The 19780-nt window shown below is 46.9% G+C and overlaps 2 protein-coding genes across 4 annotated transcripts in view; both read left to right on the forward strand.

Moving 5' to 3' along the window:
- Positions 1 to 2287: 2287 nt before the first annotated feature.
- On the forward strand, positions 2288 to 13270 carry RSPH3 (radial spoke head 3). The gene is made up of 9 exons (XM_087775955.1): positions 2288 to 2469; positions 2698 to 2785; positions 3945 to 4086; positions 5436 to 5581; positions 6147 to 6350; positions 7367 to 7529; positions 8615 to 8701; positions 10950 to 11219; positions 12980 to 13270. The coding sequence occupies exons 1-8, from the start codon at positions 2345 to 2347 to the stop codon at positions 11210 to 11212; spliced, it is 1218 nt and encodes a 405-aa protein (XP_087632081.1). The 5' UTR covers positions 2288 to 2344; the 3' UTR covers positions 11213 to 11219; positions 12980 to 13270.
- A 3706-nt stretch (positions 13271 to 16976) lies between these two features.
- PLAGL1 (PLAG1 like zinc finger 1) overlaps positions 16977 to 19780 on the forward strand; it is a 45804-nt gene continuing 43000 nt past the window's right edge. Inside the window, exon 1 of one of the 3 annotated variants that reach the window (XM_087776442.1) lies at positions 16977 to 17093. The gene's annotated coding sequence lies outside the window, so the exon portion shown is untranslated. Of the gene's footprint in view, positions 17127 to 19780 lie in introns of all 3 variants that reach the window. The other 2 variants (XM_087776443.1, XM_087776445.1) reach the window with 2 other exon arrangements.

Genomic DNA, 19780 nt, shown 5'->3' on the forward strand with positions numbered 1-19780 from the left:
GCAAACCTGGAAGGAGACAAAGCCCTTGCTCTGCAGCTTTCAAGTCAGCTGAAGGCACCTCAAAAGACTTTTCTTCACTGCCATACGGGAGCTGATTCATTCCTCGCTAGGCAGCCCCACTTCCCAGGCAGTACCTCCTGCACCGAGGTCTGTGCATGTCTCAGACAATCCTCCAAAGAATATGTGAAACAGCCACTGTGACTGTAAGATCTGGAGTGCAGCTGTAGGTACTAATGGCAGCCGAGCCACCTGATTACAATCAATGTGTTTTTGGCTCCTGCTGCAATCAGTCTTGTGATGAAATGTTCCAGAACTCAGGGGGTATTTTTAGTAAGAAACAAAATAAAAAGGGGCGAGGGAGGAGAGCAGAGGCTTTTCCTGGACACGGCTTTGTCACTTACAAAGGTCTGCTAAACCTGCAAAGCCAGAGACCTTCACCTCTTCCGCAAAGTACTTGCAACGTTTTTGCGCTGAACTGGCAACTTAGGCGTTTCACAGAGAGGAGAGTCACTGCCATTCAATCAGTGCACATCCTAGGTGAATGAGAAATTCACCCAACAGGCGAGACACCAGGCTGGGGCCAGCTTAACAGAGTGAACCTGCAATGCAGCACCTTCATCTTCACAAGATTTGTGGGCAACGGGTGTGTAACAGGCAGCTCCTCGGGAATCCTCGTGAGGGTGGTTACAGGCTCTCCTCTCACCGCCTCCCTGCCCAGTCCATTCCAGCCAGATTTCTAGAGTTGTTCAACAAGCACACTCAAACAATTCCTTACCGGACATGGACAGGCTGATGTTTTTGAAGGCTATACTGTGGCTACTTTTTCATGCAAACAGAAAACACTGTGTCCCTAACAGCTTGGAAATGTCTCCCCAGATTTCATGTCCCCAGGCCAAAAGCAGAAGTAGGCTAACTCAAATTTTCAGAAAATACAAGTCAGGTCCCCAAAATCAAAGGGTTGTACTGATTCTGGTCAAATTTAAGGGCCATAGCGCTCTGGCTTGGTTGGACTGAGCTACTCATTCATAAACTTTGTTTCCCCAGACACAAGCAAATATTGAAGGCCTGCTCTGCCCTCCCACCCCAGTGACACTTGCACTGTGCTCCTGCAGCCCCATATCCTCTTGTGGCACCACCCAGCTGGTAACCACATAGTCAACACAACTCCCATTCCTGTATTGACTCTGCCAGCTGCCTGCTAATTAATTACAAAACTATTCCTTCCTCTTTTTCCCTTGCCTCCCACACTTGGCCTTGGGTTTTGGTAGGGCTTTTTTGTTTGGGGTGGTTTTTTTTTTTACTTCTTTTTCTAGAAGTTTCTCTTGCTATACAGCTTCCCCTGTGCCTTGCAGGCCTCCTACGAAGTGGTCTCTGCTACTTGCAGTTCTCTTGTCTGGGACTTCTCTACACAGGGCTGTCATGGAGCACAGAGATCTGCCACAGTAACATAACTGAGCTGAAATAAATAGCATTTCACCCGTGAATTACATTTGAACCAAAGACTTCAGAAACAAAGGGCATGGATTATTTCATATACTCAGTCTTGCCAAAGTAATCAAGCCTTTATATCACCACCCACATCAGTTAAAAAAAAGCTGTCACTATATCAATAACCCTTAATTGCTTTTATGTTTCTCTTAATGGAAATTTTTTGCAGAATCTGAAAACACGTCCTCATGATTTGTCATGACAGGGAGTGCAGCTCACTATGGACACGGGACGGCGTACTGAGGGCCCACCTCACTCTCCTGTCTCTCATCGGACAACACCTTTACAGTATCCAAATCTCCTACTTGTGTGGAAAAAACAAAATCAGGAGCGCAGCTCGTTGGGCTGCCTTTCTGGACACGGGTACTTAGGGGCCACCAGCACACCATCCGACAGGTTTTTGCGATCCCCCGGCCAATTTTTGCATCCCCAATGGCACTGCGGATCGGGTTAACGGGAAACCTTCCAGCCCCGGAGCAGCTCGTACGGAGGCAGAAGAAGCACGGTGACACCTCGCGGTTAAGCTCCCTCATTACCTCGGCCCAGGAGGGGCCCCGCAGCGCTGCCAAGCGCAAACCCGTTAGCAGTTAAAGCGATTGTTTTCCGCTAAGCACCCCGGTGCCTGGAGAGCAGGCACGGCCTGCTTCCCTCCCCCTCAGGCGCTAGCCCTTCCCCGGCAGGAAAACCTGCCTGGTGCGGGAACAGCACCAACCGCCGCCCCGCAACGCCACCGCCCTCCCGCCCCGCGCATGCGCGGCGCGCTCCCCCCGCCCCGCTCGCGCGTTGCCCTGGAGACGGTTGCCGCGGCGCGGGCGGCCGTTGGGGCTCCCTCACCGGGCCGCGGCCGGACCCCGCCATGCTGCCCGCCTGCGAGCCGGAGGTGGCGGCGCCCGCCCCCGCCGTCCCCTACAGCTACTGCAGCCGGCCACGGGCCCTGCCCGCCCGCCCGAAGTACCGAGCGCCGCCGGACCCCGGCGAGCCGTGAGTGCCGGTGTCCGGCGGGCCGCGGCCTACGCGCCCCGAAGGGGCACCGCTGCCCCTCCTGCCCTTCGCTCCTTCGCCCTCACCCCAGCTCCCTCGCCGCCCTTCCCGGGGGAGGGGAATCCTTCGGGGAAACTTGGACCTCTGGCCTTTCAAAGTCCTTCTGGGTTGTTGAGGCGTTAGGGGTTGCAGCTCTGTAGCCACAACTGTCTGTGCTTGGTGTTGCAGAGAGAGGGAACCAGTTCGTTATGCCAACCTCATGTATGACAGGAGAGTCGTGCGCGGCAACACTTACGCCCTTCAAGTCATACCTGCGGTATGTTTTTTATGCAGATCATTCTACAGCTTTGTTGAAAAGTAATAGGTAGGGCAGGAAAACCGGTCCTCATTAATAATTTTAACTACTGAAGTTGTAATTTTACATAAAATATTTCACGCAATCACAAATCACAATCACTAGCATGCAACTGTTTTCAGCCTTTCTTTAAAGCACTTAGTTTCCCATGAACTTGTGTAGTTCTGATTATTTTTTCCCCCATTAAGGACTTGATTATTTTCCCCCCCCATTTCTTTAGTGTAATGATACTGAGCACAAGTCATCACTGCATCATCTGTTACCATATGCATCCACAGGTGTTATCAGTGAGAAGAGCAGCTCTTGGGAAATTAAGTCTTGGGGTAGACCTTGGCTTACCCTACTAACGAAGCAGAGCTAGATGGTCTAGCTGTATGCAAAAGCTGCTTGTGTGGAGGCAAAAGTATTTTATTTACCCTGATACAGTAGTAAATGTTTAAGTGATACTTTATTTTCGGAGAATATTTCTATATAGATACTTTGATCATGTAAGAGTTTAAAGCAGTCTGTATTTTTAAAAGCTACTTTGTGGTAATAACTTTATGTTGTTCAGTAGCTGTTTCTTAGAGTGAATTTCACATATGTTCTGTTTAAGAAGTTCAAAAGCGATGCTCATTTCAATCCACAAACACAGTACTGAATATAAAAGTTAGTATGGGTTTCTTTTGCTTCATCAGCAATAAAGAACCTATAATTTTTACCTAGCAAACGTTCTGTTGATAATATGATAACTGGATTTAAGTCCATTTGACCTTCTTAAAGCTTTAGAAACTCTCACTTTTCAGCAAGAACATGCCATTTTCATATATTTTATCTCACAAAGCAAAGTTCTGTATATAATATCCACTTCCAAATAGCAACTGATTATTCTTAGTGTGAGATGCCATTGGTATGTGCCTGTAGGCAGCTAGCATACCTTATTAGTTTCATGCCCTACAGTCTTTAAGGTAGCTGAAAATTTAGGGTCAGGACCCAGAAAAGTAAATCCGAAATACTAGATTTGTAGCATTAAAATCAAACAACAACCTTCATCTTCCTGTAGAGAGAAATTAGTATCATTTCCAAGTACAAAGTGTGTTCTGTTTTGTGCTTTTTTTTTTCCTTCTTCATCCCTGCTCAGAGTACCCAACCCAGTCCGCTTGAGATTCAAAAGCAGAGGGAAGCACGGAAAAGAGCACTGGCTAGAAAGCGCGCAAAAGAGCAAATGCAACTAAGAACACCTGAGCCTGTGGAAGGCAGAGAGCATATTCATGTGCAGACAGGTAAAAGGCTGATTTTTTTTTTAATTCATCTGAAAACAAAAACCTGCTGATTTATATTCACTTACTAAATTGATGATGCAGTTGGTAGAATCACGTAGGGTTAAGGTTAGAATCATAGAATTCTAGAATCAGAGGTTCTCTAATCCTTTCCATTATAATGCCTTATTTTTAGTTGTATTTAATAAACTTGGCTAATTAGTGACATTTTCCCAGAGGCTCTGTTTTTCAGTTTTCAGTGTGCGTTCTTGAACACTAGTCAGGACTACTTCATTTATTCTTTCCATCAGAGAAGTTTGGTATGTGCTTAAAATTGAGGATTTTTAAAAATTTTGCTTAAGAGTGCAGTCATATGGAAGAATAAAACTACTATTAAAAATTCAGGGACACACCCTAATTTAGAATAGGAAACTGCCCTATTTGTGGGGAAACAATTTTATTTGTAGGAAAACCAAAATTTGGCAGTGAGGTAATCATGAGGTGAGTGTAATGTATTGCTGTGCCCTCTGAAAATCTTTTCAGACTGGACTGACTTACAGACTGGGAAAACAGCTGTGCTACATGCTAATCAGACATGGTCTTTGGCTTCTGAACATTCCCTCTGCCCTAGCCCTGCTGAACCTCCTACACCACCTCCAATGCACACAGCGGCGTTGCACCTTTTGAATACTGTTGGACGCATAAGGAGGCTATCTAGTGTGGAAGTCTTGGTCTCATATCCTTCCCGCTGACTAGTGCAGATAATTCTAAGTACTCCATAGACCTTATTATCTGAGCCAGGCTATTTATCTCTGCAGTAGGAGACAGACAGTTATAATTCAAATCAAGCACATGTTGTTATAGATGTGGGGTTACCTCAAAGCCACTTCTGGTGGGGCCAGAGGTAGAATATCATTCTTTAAACCCAACAGATCCAGTGTTCTGATTTGCTGCATACAATGGAGAAAAATGTATGTTTTCGATATTACTCGTTAGTAGATAGGCAATCATTATCCCTTTTTGAAATTGTCCTATCCTGTTGACTCTATCAAGAATTGTTTATTCTGCAAGATGGGCTGAAATGGTCTAGACTCTGACTTTTGAAACCTACTAAGTGAAACCTACTAAGTGAAATGCCCTTTTAGGAAGCGCACCAGACGTTACAGAGAACGTGGCATCAGATGCCTATGCAGCAAACTGATGTATGTTTTAAGTTGAGGTGCCTTTTTTTTTTTTAACTTTATAGAAGTTGCGCTTTTATTGCATTCTTTGGGTATAATTCACCCTGTAGAGTCATCAAAAATAGTTGAAAGTTAAAATAAAAAGAATCCAACTTACAGCTTTCATTGCATTCATTGTGCTTTTATTTCTAGAACTGTATTTGGAAGAGATTAGTGACCGGATAATAGAGGTTGATACAGAGTGTCAAACAGATGCATTTTTGGACAGACCACCCACTCCATTCTTCATACCAGCCAAAACGGGAAAAGATGTGGCCACACAAATAGAAGAAGGAGAGGTATGAAGCGAAGTCGGGTCCACACGTGCTCTCAGAACATGTCTCCCATACAAAATGCATTTCTGATGCACAATTGAGGCAGAAACAGAAAGGAACTTATCCTCACAGAACATGAAAAAAAGAAGTCTCCAATGTCGGCTGTGAGGTTAAGTACAAAATTAAGGAAGGTGCTTCTCCATGTGCACTGGATCTGCTGCTTTCAGCTAAGAACTACAATGCTGAGAAATGCTCTCCCCTGTAGAAAGTGTCCAGCCTGAGAAGGCATTGGGAACACAGAGGTGAGCAGAAATAGGGTCCACATGAGTGCTCTGCTTCTCCCTAGCAGCCCCCACAGTGGCTGTGGTAGGGGGGGTGTGGTGTCTCACTCCAGCCCACTCATCATTTAGCCCCCAGCTGCATTCATGCTTCTTGCCTTAGCTGATACTGGCCCCCCACCTGCACTTCTCAGGCCTGCCTTCAGCATGAGAGCTTTGTTCATCCTCCCTCCTCTTCTCCTTGCCAAGATGCTACAAGTGATTGTGATGAAGGGACATTTAATCTCTGTTTCACTGACTTCCATCCTCAGTTGTTTGACTTTGACGTTGAAGTCAAGCCAATCCTGGAAGTGTTGATTGGGAAAACGGTTGAGCAAGCTTTGCTGGAAGTCATGGAAGAAGAAGAGCTGGCCCAACTGTGGGCACATCAGCGTGCCTATGCAGAGCTGCGTAATGCAGAGCTTGCTGAAGTACAGCGCCTGGAAGAGCAGGACAGGCGATACAGAGAGGAGAAGGTAGGATTTCCTAAGAGCAGAACAGGCCTGTCTGAATGCTCATCAAAAGAGATAAAACCATTGCCAGTACTGAAAGACAAGTTGTGAAATAAGATGAATGTGTCCAAAAGGGTATTGTCAAGTTTGGTATTCCTCAAAGCATTTTCGTGCCATACAGCTGCACTCTGCCATTTGCTCTCGTGCACCAGCACCATGCTGTTGTGTTTATTCGGAGCAGTCATGCTCCAGTGACCTGATGTACTCAGACACCTGATCGAGAGGCCAAACCCAACAGTACCCTTTGTACCTGGTGCAGCTGTTATTCAAGTCTTTTCATGATAATAACTACTAAATGAATAGTCACAGAGCTTGAAAGCCAGAGAGGCACCTCCTCGTCTTTCATACTGAATGCATGTGCCTACTGTGTGTGCACACATACCTTTCAAGATGTCCAAGTATTAAGCTATGTTAGTACTATCTAGTAAATAGAAAGGGCAAGTCTTAATTGCTCGCTATTCATCAGCCTTATATATTTGGGGTTTTTTCCGTGTTTTCCTAGACCAATTTGAGTTTTAATCTTTAATTACATCAAATAGGATATAAAATTGGAAAGATGAAAAGTTCAGGAAATCCTGAACCAGCTTCATCTCATTCCAAGGCCAACAATCAGCTTTATCTGCAATAATAAAGCAGAGAGTCATGAGATCAAGGCATACTAAGGTATCAGAGAAGGGTTTCATATGGCCAGCTACAAGGCCCTTATTTTACAGACTTGCCAAAATTGGAAAAGGTATACCAAAGGAATGTGTTTCCCTCTAGTCCTTGTGGATTTTAGTCCTCCATAGATTGAGTCCAAGCTTGCTTTCAAGCACTTGTTCACATGAGAATTTTTTGTGAAAGTTAGAGGCCGTAAGTATCGGTACTCTTGATTATCTTTGCTATTTATGACTCTCACACTGTGATCATTCTTCAAAGTCTAGATCAAAGGAGTAACAGCTATTGGCCTGAAAGTTTTACATGCAATATTGTCTTGACAGGAACGTCGCAAACTCCAGCACATGCAAATGCTGCAGAAACAGAAAGAGACCACAGAGAAAATTGCAGCTCGGGCATTCGCTCAGCATTACCTGGCTGATCTCATTCCCTCGGTCTTCAACAATCTTCGTGAGAGTGGGTTTTTTTATGACCCTATAGAAAGAGGTTTGTATTTTTTTTTATGTGAACCTGAGTAATATAAAGGTCAAAACAACCACAAAACATAGCTTATTGTCCTATAAATTAGAATAATGCCACAACACTTTATTCATTTATATTTGTGGCTGAAGAGAGAGTTTCCAAACTCAATTTTTTAAAACAAACATTATTGGTCATCTGTACAAGTAGTCAAGAAAAAGCAAGAGCTGACAGCACTACAGTGAGAACAGCTGCTTTTGAACTGGAGAGAAATAAATGGGTGGTTAGGACTGGTAGAGCAGAGAGAGAGAGAGATCCAAATTGAAGTAAATGTATTTTGATAGGACAGGCAAAGAAATTTGTGCGTCATACTGAATCTTTGTTAATGATTATCAGAGCAATGGAGAAATTAGTCAATTATAATTAAGCCCTGAAAATAATTTCAGAGTTGTACATCAGTGACTTCCAAGCTTTTAGAATCAGCACCATTTCTTATGGGCTACCTTGCTGCACCCCACTTCCCCAGGCCCCGCACAGGTGCCCAGACCACAGCTTGGGAATGGATACTCTCTCCAGAATGAGTCATGGGGCAAATGCAGAAACTGAGTGCATTTTGTAAACAGGGCAGGCTTTGGGACCATGCTGTACAAAGAGCACGATCTGAGAAATACGTGGGTAAGCTAGAGCTCTTTAGTCAGAGGGAACAAATGCTTTCAGCAGACCAGAAGCCAGATGTCTTTGGAAAGCAAGGCAGGAAATGTTATTCTCCTGACTTGTTCAGGATAGTTATTTTCATCTCACTAGAACATGACTGTGTATCTCATCTGTGCTAGCCCTTCAAGGGTGCCAGACCCCTGTGAAAATCCCTGCAGTTGAGAGGACTTTGGTCTGGGTCCATAACAATGAGGAACCTCCATAAGAGTGGCAGGAGATAAGAAACCCAACAACACCTGAGAGATTTCATCTGGCTCTTGCAAAGCAAGTGTCTTTTGGCAAGGATGTTCATCCCTTAATGATCGTAGCAAATGAAAAACAGCCCCAAGATCCTGTCGCTCACCCTTAATAAAAAGACGTGTTTTCTTTCTTTCTTTCTTCCTGCTAAATGCTTACAGATATTGAGACAGAATTCCTTCCATGGCTGATGACAGAAGTGGAAGAAACACTAGGGAGGAAGGTTCTGGGGAGGACAATGCTTGACTGTAAGTTACCAAATCCTGGAATGTAATCTGAGCTGTTTGATGTTCTTGATTGTTTTTTCCCCAGTTAGAACAAATATCACATTTACAGGGTCATTGTGGATTAAGGTAGCAGGTGTCATTTTAGCAAGAACTCCAAGTACCTGTGGCTTTTTGTGTTGTTTCTTTTTTACTATATCAAAACGTTTTTAATGTTGGAAGACTACTACTACATACATCTAGGTAATTGATTTTCAGCTGAAATAATAGAAGTGATGGTCATGCTGCACTGCCCTCTCTCTGCTGGCTTTATACTGTTTGAGATGTGTTGATGCTAGGAGATGTAATACATTTGGCAGGAACAGAATGGTTAAAGAGCACCAATTCTTTTCTCTGCTATAAAACTTTCATTTCTCATGTGTTACACAGCCATCATGGCTGTGTTGTTCTCTGTAGTGTGCCCAGTTGTGCCAGTGGGAACAGAAAAGCCCATCCTGTCTACAGTCACGTGTATACCACGAAAGTCTCTTAACTCGTTTGTGTAAGCTCCCTGAGCTATGGAGTAATATGTTCATCCTCCATGAAAGGAGAAGAGAGGGATAATTGTAGGCCATGGTTGACTGAGAAGTCAGGTGACCAACACTTTTCATCAAAACAAAGGCTTACCTCCTCAGCAGTCAATAATCATGTCCTTGCTTTTGAAATAGATTAAAATATCGTTCTTGGGCTAGTTCAAGCTAAGTACTCAGGTTCTTTTATTAGTCAGCCTTCAGAGGCTGTAGTTGAAATACCTGAACAATGTTAACTGTCTTGTGTAGAAACACAAAATTATGATGAATGCGTGTCCACCATGGTGGTCCTAGATCAAACCACTTTTTATACTTGCGTTACATCTTTCATTCCTATGGTTTTCCTCCTGCTGTGATTTTGGGTTTGAATTATAATTGTGTTTGTTTCCTTTGGGTTTATTTTCAGTTTAACCAGGATCCTTTGTTAGGGTATAATTTGGATAATTACAGCTGGTCTGTTAAGTATTTTATCCTATGATATATGTGCTGGTATGTACACTCAAGGATAACTTCTTCATGTAGCTCCTCAGAAGGGAGGGAATTTTCTCTCCTTTTAAGAAAGAAGCATTGTATGTGACTACTGAATAAACATCCCAAGGAGAATGTTGCTGCAGGATACACTGTTGATGAGAACGTCTATCATATTAATGTTAAATCTTTCTGCTTAATTTTTTAACCGGATGTCATGGTCTTGCACCAGTTCTAAGATACACAGAGCACCTGGAGCAGGCCAATAAGTAATACCAGCAGCCCCTGTTTTGCTATTTACCCTCTGTATTTCCTGACTTATACCCAATCACCCACTGTTGAGAAAACATGATCACTGCAAATTAGATTCTCCAAGTTTTGTAGAGGCAGACACAGCCTCAGCCAAAATAGTTTGTGGCTTCTTCCTCCCCCCTTACGCAGAAGCATAGCAAAAATCTCTAAGGATCCATTTTTAACCTATTTAAATGAAGACACTACTTAAAGAATTTATTTTGTCACTGTCCAATAAAAGAGCTGTGAACTACAAGGGAGGCACCCACAGTGTAAAGGGGCTATGTTTGTCCTCTCAGAGATGACCATTCCTTCTTTTATTTGCTAAAGTCAACACATGAATTAACAATGAAGCTCTCTTTAGTACCTGTACATTGTCCTATTTTCTGTGTTAAACCTCTCTTCATTGTTGGCCTCTATTTTTCATATTTAAATGATGTAAATCAAAGTGTTGATTTTTTTTATTGTGTTCTTTGATTTGGAAGGGGTATAATGTTTAGAAAAATCTACGAAGGCTAAAGAGCAAAAATAATAAAGAATAGGTGCTTTACTGCTGCTTTTTGGAAAGAGAGTATCTTCTGATGACTCCCATAGTTCCAGTATTTCCCACTGCCAAAACCACCATGTTGTGTGCAACCTGGCTAGTCCTTGTTCCTGGCAGGGTGACCTGCTCCGGAAGTGAGGAACAACTGTGAGGAAATCAACAAAACAATCCAGGTGAACCCTTTCAAATCACTGCTTTCAGTATAAACCGCTCATTTGGCTGGAACTAGGCTACAGCAGCAGGGATGGCTTTTCTCATTCAAGTATTCTTTCATTTTTAGTGTTATTTTGTGGGTTTTTTCCCTGTTCAAGAAGTTATAGGTCAGTAGTATGTAAAATAATCTCAAAGTATAGGGTTTTTTTTTCTCCACGTTTGTTAACAGTGGCTTTCTCTGTTTCAGCCTTGATTTGTACAGTGGTTGAAAAACGCTTAGATGCATTTAGCCATAAACCTCTGTCTGATCAGACAGAGGCACCTGCTGAAGAGCCCAGGCCAACAGACGCAGCACCCCAGGTGGCTGGTGAGACAGACGCTGCTGACCCACTGGTCGCAGAGAAAGAAGAGACTGACCAACCTGTTGCTGAGGAACAGCCTTCACATCACATCTCTTTCCAGTTAGAAGAATCAGATCAAGGAAGAACAGAGGATTTGGAAACTGAGTAACAAGCAGGCAAGTAATCAAGTAAATTGAGATGAATGGCTTAGCTGAAAGAAGAAACGAATTCCTATTTATTTACAAGTATTGTGCCCTGCCATGCTGAAGGATGAACGTAAGCAACAGTAGAGCATTAAAGTGTGTTTTCCATATGCTGACATTGCAGATTTCAGGCTGTAAGAATCAAGAGAGAGGTTACTAATACAATGAATGGCAGTGAAATTCTATCCCCTTCTACACAATCCAATCCATCAAAAACCTGGGACGTTTACAGTTGTAAAGTAATGCTGTCCCATACCCTGTGCTAGAAGGTCATGAGAAGGACATTGAGAGCATCCTAATAACCTTTGCATTGCTTTGATAACATTCTCAGAACAGAATTTCCTTACTTTCCTTACTTGGAAAGGTATCTGCTATGGGACTTAGATAAATTTCTTTTCGCTCATTTTAGTCTCTCCTTTCCTGACAAACTTGGATTGGCATCTCAGCAGGTAGTAGAGGAAAGGCTGTTGTTCCTGAAGCTCTTCAGGTTCAAAGAGTTATCTGCCAGTGGGAATTTCTGCCAATGCAAAATCCTCCTCAGCCTCCTGACTCCTGGAGCACTGGTGAAGGGCTGGAGCCATGCGCTAAGTCCAGCCTCAGTTTTCTTTGTAATAGCCCTTTCCTGCTGGTTCACTGGAAATGGTACCAGACATGACTGACAAAATGCGCCTGCACTGCCACGTGTATCTGTCTGTTCACAGGCCAACTCCACAAGTGGGGCATTCCCCCTCATAAAAGTACGTCTGCACTCCGTTGCAGCAGCTCCGTTTCTTTGCTAGCTGCACCTGTGGAAAAAGTCCCGCCTTGTCCAGACTGCTTTGTGCTGCCTCCTCTCTGCAGGTCAGCAGAGATGTGTGCTAACCCAGCAGGCCAGATGCCAGTCTGAGAGTGGGATGTCAGGAATGACACTTGAAGGGACCAGTACCTGCTCCACATCTCACACCCTCAAAAGGGACGTCCAGACTTTTCACTGGACCACTTGTACGTGTGGCTTCCCAGGCAGACCCTGCCTTCCCTCCATCCTGGGCTAGGACGTCCAGTGATACTCAGGGCAGCTATGGCTTACATGGAAAAGCTCCCTTGGAAGGTGTCAGGTATTTGCCTCTCTCTGTAGGCAGCTGAAGATCAGAAGTAATGAGATGTAACCACCAACAAATCCACTCAGCGGTTTGATGTAATGTGAATGTGTTAAAACTGAGTGTCTGGAGTCACATAGCACAGATTGTAGATAGACACACCCATGGATGCTTTTCAAAGCTGGACTATTCCCCTGTAAACTCCTCCTCTGTTTGCTAAGTTGACAGTATTTCAACAAAGTGTGCTTGTTTTTTCATTTATGATTGATTCCTCAAAGCATCCAGCGAAACGTGTTACGTGTATGAAATTAAGGTAGTCTAAGTTAGTTCTAAGAAGAATTTATTTTTATGCATATGACTGGAATTGAAGGCTTGAAATGAAACTCTGGTTTAGGCATTGAAATCAGTGGGAGGTTTACCTTAATCTCAGTAGGACCAAGATTTTGCATTGGTTTTTTTCCCATGATGATGGAGACTCCTGTCATGACTTCAGGTAGATCAGGTAGATAACTTTGGGTTAATTTTATCTAGAGAAATAAAAAGGCCTCGTGACATGATTCATGAGAATTTTAAATGTTTCAGCTCATTTTTGGAACACTGTATGTCAGTTTTAAAGATTCTTCATTACTGAATGATTGTTTTGTCATGTATTTACAGGAGAGTTAGCAGAACCTAGAGGACTGCCATGGATCATTCCTGAAAAGATTCAGACAAATGCTGACTTGAATATTTGGGTTTGGAACATTACAAGAGGAAGGTGATCATTTGGAATATTTTCATGTTTGTCACTCCTGCTTTGTGTTTGATTGCTAGAAAATTTACTCGAAGTGTTGGATTATTCTATTTAAATAGGTTGTAGCATAATTATGTATTCTTAAATTATTATGAAAAATAATGAATTGTATGCCCTGCATTTTTACTTCATTGGAATGTATAGATACAACTCAAGCAATGTGTATTGTGGTAGAGTTTGCTGTAATGGGTTATGTTTTTATGGGGCTATACTTCATGAAACTTTATACTGCACTAGCCGTTTCCCATTGCTAGCCCTGTACCTGAATTCAGACATGGGCACGTTGGCAGAGGAGGGGACCTCTTGCATCCTGTCAGTCACTGGAGAAGTGGAAAACCATGAGCAACACTAAGGAGGGAAAGAGGAGATGGGGTAACGGCATAGCTGTCACCTGTTTGGGGTGATGGCGGCAGACAGGCAGGCTGTGCGGCACAGGCCTTGCCGCTGGCAGGGTGGCTCAGGGGCTGGCACGCAGGGGGCTGGGGGAGCCACTCCAGCCAAGCCCGGGTGGGAGCACCATGTCCTTCAGACCACCTCTCCACAGGGACCCCTCCTGACGCCCTTCCCCTCCAGATGCTCTTTCTCTGGTCTGTGTCCCGGCAGCAGCTGTCCCCGGCAGGCAGGAAGATGCGGGGTGGCCAGCTCTGCACCCACCGTGGCCCGGGGGAGGCCCGGGGCTTTGCAGGTCCCGCTCCCTGCTCAGAACCACAGCAGCATCCCTTGAATGTGCCTGTGGGTGCAAGGGGGAGCAGAGAGGGGACAGGGAGACGGCGCTGCAGGCACTAGAGGGCAGGATGGGCCACAGCAATCCAGCTGTGGAGGCGTGTAGAAAGACACTGATGTCACCTGTTGCACACTGTGCACCCTGCGCTAGTGACACCCATCTGGACTTCCCTCCTCTGGTAAACCCCAAAGGCGTCAACCTTTTGCAAAATCTCCTTGTAACACGAGGAGCCAACACTTGGGGTCACCCAACATAGTCCACGCTAAGATCATAGAATCAAGAATGGTTGGGATGGAAGGGACCTTTAAAGGTCATCTTGTCCAACCCCCCTGCCATGGACAGGGACATCTTTCACTAGATCAGGTTGCTCAAAGCCCCATCCAACCTGACCTTGAACACTTCCAGGGATGCGGCATCCACAACTGCTCTGAGCATCCTGCGTTTCAGGGCTTTCTAATTGCAGCTGCTGAGTGTTTCCATGCCACGTCTCAGCCTGCTGAGACGGGCTGCACCATTTCAAAAAGTTCAGCAGAACTGCTTCAGCCTGTCCTTTGAATCAGACTGGAGGAAAAATACAGCCATCTTTTCAGGTGATAAGCAACCTGATAAGCAACTCTTAACACATCTGTGTGCTGGACCCAGGATGCAGACTTCTGGGCGTTTCCTCCCAGAACCATCAGAAACTGGACACAAAGTTCATTTTGGTGTTGCACTGTGTCCAAAGGACCACTTGTAGCATGGAGGAGCTGAGCTGGTACCTCTTCTAGTCATGCCCAGGCTGGGTACCTGTCAGTAAAAGCCTCAAACAGTGGTGTGCGCGCACAGGGAGGCTTCCTATCTTTGTGTGTTTTTATCAAAAGCAGCTGGTTACAATGTGACTGTATCCACGTGGTTTCCATCTGTTGATTTCTCTGCAAAGAGCCAAAGCATTACTCCAATCACCAGCTCACCAGTTTAGCTCCATGTTTACTTCAACACCCGCTTGAGAAGTGGGAAAGACATTGAGACTCACTGCCTGGCCCTGATTCAGTTTGGGAATCCTCTTGATCCTGATGGACCAAGCCGGACTCTCTGCATTTCTCTGTTGCACGCTGACAGACTGGGAGCATTTTGTTGAGACGAAAATCCATGGCTGGTTTGCTGCTGGCAGAAATCACGGGCTTCTAAGAGCTGGGGTGAGAATGGATAAGAAGAATGCACCTATGGAAGTGTTTGTTCACTTGCTTATATGCATGTGTTAAACATGAGTGTCGCCTTACCATCTTCCATGGCTGCAGCCTCGGGAGCCCACAGAAGCTGTATTACTTTAACAGCAGCAATATACAGCAACAGCCCTGCGGTGCCCAGAAAGCCATGAAGATTCCGGTCCTGCCCTCCTGCAGGAGACACCTATAGACCAGGAAGGCAGTATCTATCATAGTGAAACAGTGAAACTATTTCAGCGTGGTTTCTCACTGCCAGGGTTGCTTTACTGGAACGTACCAGAAGCTAGACGTGGCCTGGGGTGCATCTTGGCGGTCTGGCTGTGATGCTGCTTTATTGCAGTACCGTTGCAGTTATAAACTGCCTTATGTCGCCTCACTCCTCCTCCTCAGCCCCACCATGAACATGTGGCCCTCTCAAGTTGCCCAGGCCTTGGTTATTAAGGTATGATAATATTAGCATACGTATATTGTCGCTGGCAGTTTAAGTTAACAAACTTGACAGCGAACTGTAGCAGCCCTGGTAGTGGCATATCACATCCTGCTGACTGCTATGGGGTTCATGATTTCTGGCAAAAAGTCTGGCTGGGGGGCTGATGCAATAATGCTTGGAACTGCCCCAGAAAGATTACTTTTATCTGTCCGAGTCCTAGCTGGATCTTGTAGCTACCGTTGAGACAACATATCCTGTTAAAAATGACATAACGGTGGAATTTGACTCAATAGGAATTGTGATTCAATTGTGCTTTGGCAATTGAAATGATATCTACTTTAAACATAGCTCTTCTTAAGATGATCATGTCAGGAAGTACTCATGTATGTATGATGAGTTACAGAGTACATCTAAAGGATTATTTAATGGGCATTTGCCAGCAGGCCAACAGTTGCCGTTTTTATTAATGGCAATTAATCAATCAAATACATTTGTTTCAAACAGAGTTGACATAATACTCAAGTTACCTACGGTTCCCCTGTACACAACACACCGAATCGCAGGATCACCGAGAGGTCTAGCTAGATGGGAAGGGATCTCTGGATGCCTGGTCATCTGGTCCAACCTTCTCTAAAAGAGAAGGGGCGCCATTATTCCACTCTTTGGCACTTGGCACCTGGGGGACTGAGCCCAGCTGTGGTCTTCCCCAGGTCAAGAGAGACACTCGGCCATTGGAGAGGGTCCCGCGGAGGGCCGCAGAGGTGGTTACGTGTGGAGAACGTGCCATAGGAAGCAAGACTGAAGGAACTGGGTGTGTTCGGCCTGGAGAAGAGCAGGCTCAACTGGATCTGATGATGGTTTTCCAGCACTGAAGTGGTGGTTAGGGAGAAGGTGGAAGCATCTCCACAAGGTTGGCCCGTGACAGGGCGAGAAGCAACGGCCGCGAGTTGCTCCGGGGGAAATGCCAGCTGGCGACGCGGACACGCGGCCTTCTGCGCCCCTCAGCCTGCCAGGGCGCAGGTCTGCAACAAAACCCCAAGGTAACAAAGCAAAACCGGTATCTGTGCAGGAAACTCTTCATGCTGTGAGCTGCCTTCCTCGGAAGTAACTACCTACCACCAGCGCTGGTGAGGGGGTTTGTGTGGATCCTTACAGGTACGGACAACCCCGCACGGCCACAGCAGCGGCAACGTCGGCGGTCGGGAAGCGGCGGGCCGGGACGCTTACACTTCGTTTTCAACAAGTTTGCCGGCAGCGTGGTTGCAGAGCAAGCCCTCGGGCACCGGCGGCGGCGCTGCACCCCCCCCCGCCGGGCTCGGCCCTGCCCGCCGCGGCCCCCGCGCCCCGCCGGCCGCCCCACGCCTTCCCTCCGAGCGGCTGCGGCCCCGCCGGAGCGGAGCGGAGCGGAGCGGCGGGGAGGGGACGGGACGGGACGGGACGGGACGCGGCCCGCCCGCCCCTCGGCCCGGCCCTCCTCCGCCCCGCCCGCTGCCGCCCCGCCGCCAGGCGTCTTCCCGGGGCCGGGCACCGCCGCGGGGACGGGAGGAGCCGCCGCCGCCGCTGCGCTCCCCGGCCCGGCGCTGGGGGAGCGGGCGGCGCTCGCGGAGCTGGGCCATGAGGTGAGCAGGGCCGCGCCGCGCCGGGGGCGGCAGGTGAGCGGGGGCGGCGTGAGGGACCGGGCCGGGCCGGGGGCGCTCCGCCGCCCCGCAGCGGGGCCGGGCCGCTCGGGGGAGCGGGGAGCGCGCTCCCGGCGGGCCGGCGGGCGGCGGCGGCGGGGCGCTGAGGGGCGGGGGCCGGGCGGCAGCGCCGAGCACCGGGTCGGGCGGGCCGCGCGCCGCCGCAGGAAAGCGAATTGCGCCACATACGTCCGCCTTCAGGAGGAGAGTGTTTGTTTATTTATTTATTTGTTTGTTTACTTATCCCTTCTCCCCCTCAACTTCTCCCAAGCCCCAGCCGCTGCGCAGGCTCCCGCGCTTGTCCGTCCGCTGCGCCTCCCACCAGAGCCCCAGGACGGGCTAACGCCCCCGGGCCCGCTCCAGCCCCTCTGGCCTCCGGGAACAGAAAGGCCTCAGGGCCGGGGGTTTGGGGCGGGCAGGTCTCTTCGCCGTTCTGCCGAGCCTCCCCTCAGCCCCGCGGCGCTGACGGGGCTTTCTCGGCAGAGCGCGGGGCAGCGGGCGGCGCCCGGAGGCGCCTTGGGCGGTGGCAGCCCCCGGCTGGAACCGGGGTCGTGTAACCGGGGCTTGTTCCCGCCTGAGAAAGCGCCTGCGGGCCCAGGCGTGCGCCCGCCGCTCGCCGACGGGTCTCGACGCCTGCGCCAAAATCCCGGCCGGGAGCCGCGGCCGCCGTGGGTTTACATCGGTTTTTCATCCCTCTTCGGCAGGCTGACAGCCCGCTGCGGTCAGGTCTTGAGCTGTCATTGCCTCCTACGGGAGACGCAACGTTTGGTTTTTTCTCTGTGAGGAAAAGGGTTCTACCACGTTATATGATTTGGTTTTTTTTTTTAAAGTACATAACTTTGTTAAAATTTAACTTTCAGTTGTTTTTTATTTCTGCATTAAAAGTCTGTGTCCCATAGCCAAATGACAGTTCGTTTTTCTAGAAGGGTCAATTTGGGACAGCCAAACTCTTCTCCAAGGCTGTTGCTTTCCCCGTGTGACTTGAGCGTAACAAGTATGTTCCTCATTACAAAGGAGGGCCAATAAGGCTAACTGCTTTTGTAGAAGATATTTAAAGTAGTTGATGAAGAGCACAAAGTAGTAGCTGTCTTTAAAAAGTGAGTTTAAATATAATCTTCTCAGCTGATACTTTTAATTTATAGAGGACTGTATAGGACAAAATCCAAGCTATGTTTTTGGGTACATGATATATCTACATACATATTCATGTCTGGCCACTTTGTCCAACATATAGGATTATTCGTGTCACCTTGATGACGAGGGTCTTCATGAATAGATACAAATGGTACATACATCCTCTTTCCAGCAAGTGGTAGGAGAGGATGTGCTTGGCATTATTGCCAGGAGATTCGCAAATCCAGCTCTGACAGAACGAGGAAGGAAGAGGTTCCCAATCTGAGCACTTGCGTCTCTTGGTGTTGCAGCTGTAAAATTAGCATCAGCATGTGCAGCCTGATTCTTGGTTGTCCCAGTGCTCAGCAGAAGATCTGGCTGTTTAAGTCTGAGATACCTAATCACATGCCGCAGCACAAAGTGTCAAGCGGTCCTGTCCTGACTTGGCAGCTTCTCCTTGCAAGACAAGAGCGTCTTGGTTTTTTTGTGAGGTCCACAGTACTCCGCTGACCCCACACTTGCAGCACCTCTGTTGTGCTCTGACCCTTTGCTGGGGAGAAATAAAGATGCTGTCATTGGGAATTCCCCTTCGCCGGTCCTTCAGGACCCTGTTGTTGGTTTGGAGAAGGAGCGCACGGAGCGCCGCTCCACCTCTGTGCGTGGGGAGCGGTTAAACTGTACAGCACGAAATGGGGTTGTGCCGGGCAGGTGGCTCTGGGTGGAACACGGGTGGTTCTGCTGAACAGAAGTACGGGTACAGTGACAGGATCAGAGACGGACTGCGTGATTATTATTTGATGTTGTGTGTGTTTGCTGCTGTGGTGCCGCTATGTGTGCAGTATGTTTTCCACCATTAGTGTGCACTGACTTGCCCTGCACTGTAAGTCAAAGCAGTCAAAATCTCATTTGCAAATGTAATGGCAGCCGGTATGCGTCCTGGAGTAGTGTAACTGTGTAACAGGCTGATCGCCACCGCGTTTGGAATTGTTGAGTGCTTTCAAGGTGTATGTCTGACATTTAAACAGGACCTGATCATTCTGATCATGCAGATGATGCAAATTGGTAGCAGGATTATTTGTCTAGGAAGCAGAAGATGGGATGAGTGGGAATAAAAGCTAGAAATAAGATCAGAAGGACTGTACCAGTTTCTCTGGACCTGCGCATCCGAGTGAGAACAGTAGTGGGAGGTTTGGAGAGTTCAATACAAGAAGGCACACAAACACGTAAAGAATTATTTCTTAAAGGCAGAAGGGGCTATTAAATCATGTAGTTAGTTCTCCAGGTTTAACCAGGTTGAAGCCTTAGATTGGCATCTTCGAGTTTATTTAAAATTGCTCAATTCTTAAGATAAAAATGAAGAGCTAAACCATTTTGAGTGCATTGCTTGTAGGTAGACTTTCTTTTAACATGGACGCTTGTTTTGCATTCGTTTTGCAGACACGTAAACCAGCAGGTCACAGATTCATGCTAACTAAAGACAATAAGTTCTATTTCCTTTCAATTCCGTAATCTGCTCT

Source organism: Nipponia nippon, unplaced genomic scaffold (genome assembly GCF_047370975.1).
Source record: "Nipponia nippon isolate SJK-2023a ecotype South Korea unplaced genomic scaffold, ASM4737097v1 scaffold_4, whole genome shotgun sequence".
In the NCBI taxonomy this organism is placed as follows: Eukaryota; Metazoa; Chordata; class Aves; order Pelecaniformes; family Threskiornithidae; genus Nipponia; species Nipponia nippon.

Bases quoted from the DNA above. Each gene is read 5' to 3' on its own strand.
- RSPH3 (XM_087775955.1), top strand. From the start codon at position 2,345: ATGCTGCCCGCCTGCGAGCCGGAGGTGGCGGCGCCCGCCCCCGCCGTC. The intron at 2,470-2,697 runs GTGAGTGCCGGT...TTGGTGTTGCAG, and splicing joins CCGCCGGACCCCGGCGAGCC to AGAGAGGGAACCAGTTCGTT. The intron at 8,702-10,949 runs GTAAGTTACCAA...TCTCTGTTTCAG, and splicing joins GGGGAGGACAATGCTTGACT to CCTTGATTTGTACAGTGGTT.